Raw genomic sequence first — 12,259 nt, 5'->3', positions numbered from 1 at the left:
CATCCAATAATATGTATTCACTAAATTATACTACAATAAAACGACGACGGTTTAAACTATATAAAGACAAATATAGTATAGATTAAAATAAAAGAAATATGGACAAAATAAGGAGATAGTGGGAAGGAAAAGAAGAAAATCGATAAGGACTGGTGAAGGATCATTGGAGGAAAGTAAGAGTATCTCCATACAAATGGTTTAAATCATATTTTTACGATTTTACATGCTTACATGCATATTTACACGCTTACGAAAGTTAAAATTACAGATAAACTCCAACTATCCGGATAAATACGTTCCAGTTTTTTTTGCTTTAAAATGAATTAGAATTACATAAAAAACTTACTTAAATCAGTCCAGCAAAGTTAATTGCACCGTTAAATAAAATTTTGAAACTACTTTTTTTCATTTTTTTTTGAAAAGGTTTTTGAAGACATGAATAAAAAAAGAAATGAAATAATCTGTTAAACCGCGAAAACCTATTTAAAAAAATGAAACCTGAAAAATTGTACAAAACTCGGCTTTGAAATTAATTAATAAAACAGCTAGAAAAAACTTTTTAGCTCGTCTTTGGACTCTTTCCGACAAGTCGACGTTTTTAACAAAACAGGGATTCCATATCTGAAACCCGAATTCGAGAGTAGGTTTGATATAGGATTTGAATATTTTTAGTAGCATTTTCGGTGTGTATATGAGAAGGCTTTTTTTATCGAGCGGATAATTTAATTAGATTTTTTTGTTATATTTAATATGTGACAGTCTTTTTGCAGTCTCACAGTTTTCAAATCTACACATTTTAGACTATACATAAGTTTGGGTTTTTTGGGCCAATGTGAAGATCTGTAGATTTGTTAACATTGCGTGTGAGAAATGATTCTTGGTCCATTCATGAATACTGTCCGGGTCTTGCTGTAGTTGAATTGAGTGAGTAGGTTAGCATACAGCTCTGTATCATCTCAAAAATTTTAGACTTTGACTGTATGATTGCTGGTAAATCTATAATATAGTGTATGAAGAGAACCGGACCAAGTACAGACCCCTGCGGAACACTGCTGAATTCTGATTCTTCACGCGACAGTCCAACACCAACTCGAATTTGGTAAGTTCGTCCCAAAAGGAAGTCTTCAATCCAGTCGCAAACCTTTCCCCGGATACCTATGTGGCACAGTTTGGCTAACAATCTTTTAGTTGGTACTCTGTCAAGTGCCTTTTCGAAGTCTAATTTGTACCTTACCACATGAGTAGATAATATTGAAAAAAAATGGCCATATTTCTGTGGTTCTGGGAAAATCAACTCAAACAACAATAATTATTATTAACTTCGCGATATACGTAGCTTTATTCTACACTATTTTAATACAACACTACTTATACAAAAGTTTTTTTTTAAATATCGCAATGACATTCAATAGATATTCTCATTATGATTGAAACGTCAACGGTAATCACTGGCCGATCCCTGTTAAAATAAAAAATGCCAAAAACGGTCACTTCGAACGCCACATGTCCTGTGTCATATTATGTCAACGGTATCATATCAAAGAAAAATAGTCCTTTGGAAGTAATGTTCGAAATACTAATTTCCAAATAGAGAATCTTCAAATTATATTTGGAATCTGCAAGCTTGTTTTACTACGAAAAAACCACAACTGGGTTAAAGATGTAAAATTTAGTGTACTTTTTTGTATGGGGTAATAATCTGGGGTAATCGGCTAGTTTCATCGTCCACTGAAAACGGGCTGGCCGCCAGCGTCCAGGCGAACTTAACAGATATTTTTTGGAGTAATATATAAACAGTGGCGGTGATTTGTAATAATTAATAATATTTTATTTTTTTCCCATAAACATAGTTACTATGAAACGTTATTATCAAAAGTCATATATAATGGTAAGCTGTGCATAATCGCTTATTTTGACGATTCTCCTCTGTCAGATAGTACCTATAAGGTATATACATACCTATATTTATACAACACAAGCTTGCACAATATGAAGGCTTGTCAGTACCGAGGTTCTGTAACAAATACGGCAAAAGAACTGTAAACTTAAAATATCTAAACACATCTCAAAAGAAATAATTGACCTTACATTTAAGAAACGAATGACTGAATGACTGATATGTAATAGTGCGTGATTATTAATTATAGGCAGGCAGCCTTTGCTGGTGCGCCTATATCTCGTGTACTGCTTTTTATCCTAATTCTTCTTCCTTTAAAAAAGCATCCAAACGGTTTTTGAACTGGTTCAACGAAATGAAATGAACAACTAGGCTTGGCAATTTATTCCAGTCTGAAACCACCCTGGAAAGGAAGTTTTTCTTGGGATTGAGGTGGAATTAGGGACGATAGGGCTTTTTTTTATGACCTCGTAAATTTTTGTTGGGTTTTTAAAAAAAAAATGATTAATATAAATACAAAATTGATACATGTTTTTTATTAAATTTATACAACTCGTGCAGAGCAGTCATAGTAATCATTGAGTATCTTATAAGTTTCTATTAAGTCCCCTCTCTTCCGTCGTTCTTCCAATGATGTAAGTCCTAGTGCTTTTAATCTACCGTGGTAGGGCATCCTTTTGAGTGGTTTGGGGATTTTCATAGCACATATTTAGACTTTTTCTAATAGCTCTATGTTGATATTAAAATTGATACTAATTTTTCGTTTACATTTACTGGTTCAATTTTTATATTTTCAATAAATGCCAAAAAAGGTTAAAACAATTTGTAACTTCTTTATGAAATTATACAATAGACTAGAAGGCTCAATTACAGTGATAAATCGCAAAACAGAACACACTGACTTGAGAAAAATCACATTCGATTTTGGTGTCGGGACATCGGGAATCGAACTCGAAGCCTTCCGTCCGTGAGTCAAGCGTCTTAGCTATTACACCACGGAAGCGCCAACACCACATAAACTATAAAGAAGCTGTTTGAAAGTAATACGACAATTTGAAACAGTTTATATGACGTCATGAACGTGAAAATATAAGGTTAGCTATTCATTCAAGTAAGCTTATTTTTAAATCCAAAGGAAAAATACTAATCTAGTTATAAAAAAATATAGCATGTTTATTACGCATTTTTTTATTCCCAGTCACTCTTGTCAGGGCAGTTATAGTCATACCATCAGTTATAGATCCGCTTCCATCAAACTATCTCCAGCACAGCTGGGGGCCTCCTGGAGAGAGACACGAGTCGCCTTTGTCACTATCTTCGAAATTCAAAATTAAGGTAAAAATACATATTACTGAACAGAAAACATAATATATTGATTTCTAATCAATTAAATTATTCAATTATTGCAACATAATAAACATAATTTATTGATTTCCAACCAATTAAATTATTTAATTATTGCATTTATTCTCTTCGTTGAATTTTTTTTCGTATTCAGTTTATTTGTAACTATGAATTATTATTATTTTTTACTTTTTTTCAATCAGTTTTCCCCTTGTAAAATATTAACATTAGCGTTGCGCGTTATGAATTAATTAAATAGCTTAATAAATTACGACAAATTCTTTTAAAAATGCCTATCGATAATTTAAAAAATAGGAGAGAAATTTAACATCTTGCGTCCATCAGAATTTGGTATTTTCTGGATCTTATTTTATAAAATGTTTGTTCAAAGTTAGCAGACGTTCCAGCTAACAGTAGGTACTATTTATTTTTGTTTATGTTCATTGCTCTATGCTATGTGACATTACTGATATTTTGTCTTTGGTCCTTTCTTTCCGATTTCGTGAAGTGCGGCTGTTGGTAGGTGAATATTTTTAATCTGTATTCATCCGTTTATTTATAACAGCAAAATATCCGAAAATGTGTATTTTGATTCATCAGTTTCGTAAAATTATGTTTGTTCCGAAAATTTTGTTACACCGATGGTTACTTTTTATATATAACCTCATTATTTTCTAGTGTTGACAGTTCCATGTGTACAATGTTCGTGGAGTTTGGTTCGGTGTTTTAAGGTTATTTGCGACCAAAGCGTATTTTACGTGTAGTAGATATTGTGTATTTACTCTCTTATATTATTTGCAGGCTCAAACAGCTGTGAAAATGAAGTTTAACAAGTTAGTGACTGCCTCAAGGAGGAAAAATAGGAAGCGCCACTTCACCGCTCCTTCTCACATCAGACGGAAGCTTATGTCCTCTCCTCTGTCAAAGGAATTGAGGCAAAAGTACAATGTGAGGGCTATGCCTATTCGAAAAGACGACGAAGTTCAGGTAATTAAGAACATTATACCTAAATGTAAACCGATGCTCCGGATATTTCATCTCTATGCATTAAGTGATGATTCTCTAAACCATTCACAGACTGTAGGCATAATTTATATCTTGTTACATGCTCTAAGGTTCTCTTAAAGTTGTGTGGCTTGGTTTAATGCTGCTTATTATCTGGTTAAAACTTGGCTCTGATAGTGCATAGATCGCTAATGATACAGATTAACAATATTTTATTTCTCTTTTTATTTATTTTTAATAATGTTTTAGACATATTCAAAGCTTTGCATACCCGAGTTGGTATTTATATAATATGCATATAGACACAAAGATAGCTTATTGCGGCAACAATATTTTTTCTTATAATAAACCGATAATTTTAGCTTACTTAAAATTCATATTTAAAGGGTAAGTTTTAAAATTTAGATTGAAGTAAATAGATTGTTGCAAGTTTTAAATCTTTAAATTTAAACACCAATTTTTGATCAAGAAATCTTGCAATCAAGATTTTCAATTGATCTATTTTGGCAAAGCAACATCAGACTGTATTCTTCCAACACAATCTAAACCCAAGGCCCGGGTCCTGGAAACAAAATGGCTGTCTTAGAGCCTGAAAAATTCGACATCGGCTAACATCAAATGTGTTTTGTATTCAAAATTATGATTTGATTATCATTCTCACACCATCAAAGATCATATTACATATTAAAATATAACAATTATCAAGTACGACCACGAAGCATCAAAATTAAGTTGATGAGACTATTATTTACTATTGATTTTTAATATAATATGGTTTAAACTTATATTTTTATTTGCTCTCGAGTATTTAGTAAAAGTATCACAATTTTAAACGTAAAATCGGGCCATTAGGAACCACGAAAGTGTGTACTTTTGAACGAGACTCCTCCGCTGTAGGCATGCAAGGGTTTGTTGGATATACTCCGTCCCTGACCTTTTTTGAGGTGGATGAGAGAAAGGTTTTTGTACTCTATTTTTTGACGTGGCGATGCTCCTATAGCTTCCTGGGGGAAAATTTGCTCGACCCTTACCGACCACTCGTTTACACAGTGATGTCATTCTCTCATTGTCGTCCAAATATTATTTCCACCCAAATGTTCCTCGAGTTTCGGGAATGAAGAAGTTCAGTGCTATGCGGAATTGGATGTAAAAAATATTTACTTACGCGTGGTACAAATTTAACTTTTAATTGTACAACAAAGTTTCTCAGAAATGTATGAAAATTTTTAAAAAGTGAACTGCTTTGAACGACAACGCTAGTTCTCTGAAATCAACCAATGACTGTGATGATACATTTCCTGTTACCGGTAAGCCAACCCACCAATCAGGAAAACTCGCCGTAGAGAACTTGAAACATCACAGGCGGAGTAATTTCAAAATTGAATTGCTGAACTTCCCCATTGCCGGTAGTCACTAAGAACTAGATCGGGTGAATATGGGGACGTTCAACTAATTCAAATTTAGCTTCGTGAATAGCAGGCTTTGACACTAATGTCTTGTGTGCAAGTATTGTCCTGATGAAACGGCACCTTGCAGCATTTTTAAAAAGGTCAGCAGCCTGTTGTAACTTAACTGTTGCAGCTTGTCGCTCGGTGCACATAATGCATACACATCAGCTTGACTGGACAACTCGAAGCAGGTCAAGGATAAAGCTTATCAATCAACTCTCTTATATTATACTGAAGTACTTATTTTTATGCAGACACGATCCCTTGAACAGATTCAAGTAATCTAATTAATGTTTTTATTTTATTATTTATAACTCAAATTTTAATCTAGGATGAGTATCAATGTTTTGTATTGTGCAAAGGTCATAGACTAACCAAGTTTTGTTTTATTTTGCAGGTGGTGCGTGGACATTACAAGGGCCAGCAGGTTGGCAAGGTGATGCAAGTGTACCGCAAGAAGTTTGTCATCTACATCGAACGCATTCAGAGGGAGAAGGCTAACGGAGCCAGCGTATATGTGGGCATCCATCCATCCAAGGTAATAAATAAATACTGTTGCGTAATTAGATACAGTCAAACTTGGTTATTAAGGGGAAGACAGGACCAACTGAATTTGCTTGTTATAAGCATTACTCGTTATACCAGAGAAAGGTTTTTTAAATCCAATCGCCATTGCATATTGTCACTATTGAAAATTATAATAAATGCTTACAAACATACAACTTTCTAAATTTCAAATTCAGATAAATAAACATTTGTATTTTTCACAATGTGATAAGGATAGAGAAAACTTAAAACAAGGAAACACTTCTGCTTGTTGGTAGTCATGTTTACAATTCAAGTGTTAGGTTTTAACTTATCTGACATCACCCACTCGTAATGTTCATTATGCATCGACCATAGAACATAGAATTTAAAAAACATTGTGATAATCTTCGAAACAAGAAGCAACCACAAAAGAGGTTGTAAATTGTAATAAGGTGCTGAGCCTGTGCTTACTATGTTCACAAAGCTTGGATTTTTTTTATGCGCAATTTCTACCTTATGTGTGATTCTTTGTCAATGTTGTCAGCGATAACACCAATTAGGTACTTAAACACTTACATAATATCATAAACATAAACCAATCCCAACGCCCAGCGGCATCGGTAATAAGTAAGTCCCCTATTTATTTATTCATATTTTTTCTCTCACACACTATAATCAATAATAAAAATAATGTGACCTCACTTACCTGTGCCGAGGACACTTAACAATATACTTTTTTTTTTATTTTATATATTTACATTTGAGAATAAACAAAGAAGACTAACTTAATAAACAGAGATAATTAACAAAACATTCAGACAGTTAATTAACAAAATATTTAACACTTTGTATTTATGTTTATAATTTATTTATGTACATCTATATTATTTATATTACAAAACGCACAATTATAATAACTAAAACCTAACATAAGCTATACACTTGTGGAGCGGTTGATTCAATATTGGTTAGGGCGAATGAGACAATCCATTTTACTTCTACGTTCCACTATCCTATTTTTTAAAGCCTTTTTGAATATATTATCGTTACTAATTGTTTTAATAGACAGCGGAAGTTGGTTATAGATTTTGGTTTGGATTTGATTACTTGGGTTCTTATTTCGAAAATGATGTTTTCAAACAATTTGAAGAGGTTTTGCTCAACTGTTGACAATATTTGTATGTATGTCCGAGAAGAAGCTTGTTATTAAAGTGAATGAATGGGAGAAAAACACAAACTTAAATGTCTTCATTATATCTGAGATCTCGCTATTTCCGTGATCGCATAACCAAGTTCGACTGTCGTTTATTCAATTACGGACATTTCAAAATAGTAATAAATATATCGGTATAAGCATTTTGAACCGACTGTCCCCACTCTATTGAAACTTGACTCCCATATTTCGTATTATTAATTACTACTGTAAATTAGCAACAAAATTGGAATATTTGAGTCAAATTTATAAACACGTATACAGTCGTACTTGGTTATAACGATCACGAATATAAGTTCATGGTTTACCTCTTCGTTCTAATTCTCAAGGCACTCACTTAATACCCATCCACAATTTCTCTTTCTTCTCTAACTCATACAGTGTCCATGCGGCTCGACTGTGGAATCATCTCCCACCCACCATCAAAGATGTTACTACATTATCTCTGTTTAAATCACGTCTGAAAAAACATCTCCTTTCTCTTCCTTAATCTCTCCTCCTTTCCTTTTTCCTCTTTCCTCTTTTTTCCTTTTTCCCATTGAGTAATAGTTTTGATTTAAGGTAATTTATAAACAAATACGTTTATTTCTATTTTTATATACTTTTAGCTTTTTAATCTTTTTTTTTTATTGAATATGTTCTGTAACTTGAATTATAAAAATAAAACTTTTACTTTATTGGTTGTAAGAAATTGCCATTTGGCAATAAGCCCGCCAATGTACAAATAACATTATGTACAAAAGTTAAATAAATATAATTAGGTAACATTAGTTAAAATTTTAGTTTGCAGTTTTCTCTATACATTTCACTTTTATAATGAGCTTCTTCTCGGACATACCGAACAAAAATACTGTCAACAGTTGAGCAAAAACTCTTCAATTGTTTAAAAATATCATTTTCGACATAAGAACGTAAGTAATAAAATCCAAATAGGGGACTACCTTATTACCGATGTCGCTGGGCGTTAGTATCGGTATACATTTATGAGACTATTTAAGTGTCTAAGTACCTAATTGGTGTTTTCGCCGACAGCATTGACAAAGTATCACACATATGGTTTAAATCGCGTTTAAAAAATCCAAGCTTTGTGAACTCAGTAAGCACAGGCTCGGCACCTCATTACAATTTACAACTTCTTTTGTAGTTTAAGAAGAATGACATCCTTGTTTCGGGGATCTTACAATGTTTTTTTTTAAATGTTCTATGGTCAATGCATAATAAAAATTACAAGTGTGTGATGTCAGATAAGTTAAAACCTAACCCTTGAATTGTAAACATGACCACTAACAAGCGGAAGTGTTTCAGTTTTTGAAAAGTGGCAATTATTTGCATAATAAAAATATGTTGAAGTGTGAAAAAAGATTTCTCTATCATTATCACATTGTGAAAAAAATACTAATGGTTTTTAATCTGAATTTGAAATTTTGAAACCCGTATGTTTGTAAGCATTTATTATAATTTTCAATAGTGACAATAAGCAATGGCGATTGGATTTTTTAAAAAATCTCTAAACGAGTAATGCTTATAATGAGGAAATTCAGTCGGTCCCGTTTTCCTCGTAATAACCAAGTTTGTATATATATATATTTTTTTAAATCTTATCATTCATAAACAATATTAAACTGCAACTTTCAAGCTGCAATTTCGCCAAGAATAGATAAAAAAGTTCTTTATAAATTTCTAATAATTTGTTAATCAATTTGAAAAGGTTACATAGAATTTAAAATATTTTTTAGCAGGAAGGTTATTATTGTTTTAAGTAAAGAAACGTGGTTGATGACCTTATGAAATATGTGACATGATGAAACAAACCATTCACGGAGTAGTTGTTTAAGAACCTCGCCGGCGTCAGCCTCCGCTGGGTTCTCCACTGGAATGCTTTCCGTTGGCTTGGTTCACTTCTACTATGTCAAAAAAATTGGCTCTGATCATATATTTCAAGCTCTTTTATATAGTTCAATAAACAAAATATCTAAAAGATGAATTATTTTATACTAATCTTTATTCCCTTATCCGCACCTGATGGTGCATCAGTTCACCAAATGCAGTGTATCTTGGATCATTTTAGGATGATCAGTCACATTCTTCAGGTGCCAGTGCGAGAACTATGAAATATTCACTGAAAAACCACTTATCAGTAATAATTCAGATTTAGGTGACATATTTTTATTGAAATTTCCAGCTTATTAACAATAACTTGTAAAACATTTTAGTGTGGAATCAATATTTTAATTATGTTCTTTCTAAGTAAGCATTGAAAAAGTTGTTACTGTATATACTCCACTGTAAATACTTATGTATGTATGTAATGTAAAAGGTACTTGTATCGTTAAATCTTGAAAATAGTAGTTTATTGACAAAATTTCAATTTATTCATATCTTTATATATATAATTACTCTGTATGTGGTGATGTCACTGAACTCCTCCTAAACGGCTTAACCGATTTACATGCGGTTTTCAGAGAAATATAGATCGTTGCGCTGTGCGTGTTCGTAGATATTAAGATCTTCAATCTAATGTGTAAAAAATAAGTAAGGAGCATAAATGTTTTATTTATCGATCTACCGGGGTTGTATTCAAGGTGAATGCATTTACAAAGAATGGAAAGATGATGTTTTTTCACTCGTGTATTCTCAAAAACCCTGGCAGTACGCGAGATGAATCCTAACATTTTCAACGAACTACTGTTTCAAACAAACAGAACTGTTTCGATCTAATCATGAAATGTCAGGGAACTCACAAAAGTGATGCCCAGATCTTTAACCTTCGAAGTCCACATAAGATTCTGGTCATTCATTCTATATCGGAAAAAAATCCATAACTGAGCATTTTGAAATATTTAACAATAATTTATTTCATCTTCCCCATTCAGATACGTTTATTATATCCGCCTGGAGAGTACGAAAATCATCCAAAGCAAATAATATAATAAATAAATCATTTTTAAAATATCATTGATAAATTTATCAACTACATTTTATGGTATTACATATCTCTGGATTATGTGTAGTCTTCCTTACTAGGTACAACCTGTTTTAAGGCAGACATTTTTTGTGTGGAGCTGAACAAACACAACATGACTGCCTACTAGTGAATTTAGTATACAATTTTAGAATATTAAATATCTCTTTTCTTTTTTAATGAAATATATATTTTAACAAATGTTCTGAATTCTCTCTACCTAAGTCCAGTAACCAATTTCTTGTAAATGTTTTGAATCGGATACTGGTCATAATTTTACAATGATCAGGCAATATATTGTATATTTTGGGGCCCAAAAGCAGACAAATGCACAAACCAAAAGACCGTGAGGCAAACTAATTTGGTCCTATTTCACACACAAAACGATCTTACTCATTTCGCCCGGACAGGGGCACTATACCATTTATTTTTATATTTGAAAGTTTGTTTTTATCGAGTAGATGTTAATTTCGGTTACTTTTTTCTTCTTAGTGTGTGATCGTGAAACTGAAGATGGACAAAGACCGCAAGAAGATCATCGACCGCAGAGCAAAGGGCCGCCTCGCCGCCAAGGGCAAGGACAAGGGCAAGCACACGGAGGAATCTGCCGCAGCTGCAGCCACAGCTATGGAAGCCTCATAAACCACTCGCCCTTTACCTAATTTGTAATAATTAAGTCCAAAAATATATTTACAAAAAAAATTCAAAATCTGTTTCATTTTAAAACTTCTTTTCCATTATATTTGTGTTCCATTACATTTTACGCTGGTGTCTCTTGGAAAGGAACCCCGGCGCAAAACGACGTTTACCTGTACTTTAAAATAGTAAACATTCAAGATTTCTTCGTCTTCTTCAATTCTGTACCTGGTGATAGAGGCTTAGCGAGTTATTTCTTTAAAATAAAAAAAAGAGTTATTTACTACTCATTAAATATAGGCCCAAAAATGTTCATATTTGAGTAAATCATAAGAACACAAATATTATTATATGTTTAAAATATAAATTATTATGAAATTAAACAAAAACTCTTTGAAATACCTTCCAAAAAGGCACTGTCGATCTTAGGATTATGGTCTAGTAATAATGATCATTAATATTTAAAGCATTAACTTTGTGGTCAAACATTTTACTAAATGTTATTAAATTATAGAGAAGAATTTTTATGTAAATACTAAACCCACAAATTTTTACCAAATAAAATCAAACCCGTTTTTTAGACAAATAACAATAGTGGTAAATTATTACTTAATAATAAAGATAAAAATAGTTTATTAAATAATTCAGGTGTTTACCAATTAAAATGCCATTCTTGTCCTTCAGTTTACGTCGGAAGAACATCAAGAAAATTGTATATTCGTGTTAAAGAACATATGAGGTGTCTTCACAATAATAATTTCTCCGATTTCGCAAATCACCTAATCAATTCAAATCATGACTTAAATAAAAATACAGGAGTTAAAATCTTACATACAAATAATAAAGGGTTAAATGTAAATAATATGGAAATATTTCACATTAGGAAAGCTTTAAAAAATAATGTTCCTTTGATCAATAATCAAACAACCTTTCAATATAGCCCTTTCTACAATGTTCCACTGTAATGGTCACCCTTAACCTATTAAGCTCACCCCCTCGTTCTATCCTTTTCTCAAACAACACAGAATATTTTCATAATTTAATCAGTGCATGTTTGACCTAATCAGTGCATGTGCTTATCAAAATGCATGTCGTGTTGGTTTTATATTTTTGTGCAACAACTATGGTGAAGGTGTATAGTGGGTTTTGCGTGTTGGTTTAATTGGTGTCTTGACGAAGAGACGTGAACGTCTCGAAACCGGTAAACATAGAAAAGTTGGCAAGTG

The 12,259-nt window shown here is 32.4% G+C and overlaps 1 protein-coding gene across 2 annotated transcripts; it reads left to right on the top strand.

Annotated features, from left to right (window-relative positions):
• Nucleotides 1–3,731: 3,731 nt before the first annotated feature.
• RpL26 (ribosomal protein L26) lies at nucleotides 3,732–11,106 on the top strand. Of its 2 annotated transcripts, none has more exons than XM_088233219.1 (4): nucleotides 3,732–3,760; nucleotides 4,043–4,228; nucleotides 6,092–6,232; nucleotides 10,890–11,106. In XM_088233219.1, exons 2-4 carry the CDS (start codon nucleotides 4,061–4,063, stop codon nucleotides 11,037–11,039), a joined length of 459 nt encoding a protein of 152 aa, XP_088089345.1. In that variant the 5' UTR covers nucleotides 3,732–3,760; nucleotides 4,043–4,060; the 3' UTR covers nucleotides 11,040–11,106. The 2 variants fall into 2 exon arrangements, with proteins under 2 accessions (XP_088089345.1, XP_088089347.1); XM_088233221.1 differs by having other exon boundaries at nucleotides 3,732–3,764.
• The last annotated feature ends 1,153 nt before the right edge of the window (nucleotides 11,107–12,259 follow it).

This window comes from Micrasema longulum, unplaced genomic scaffold (assembly GCF_059751315.1).
Source record: "Micrasema longulum isolate JH-2025_06_02 unplaced genomic scaffold, ASM5975131v1 h1tg001072l, whole genome shotgun sequence".
Taxonomy (NCBI): domain Eukaryota; kingdom Metazoa; phylum Arthropoda; class Insecta; order Trichoptera; family Brachycentridae; genus Micrasema; species Micrasema longulum.
The sequence above is the reverse complement of the archived record's forward strand: the minus strand, read 5'-3'. Positions and strand labels throughout refer to the sequence as shown.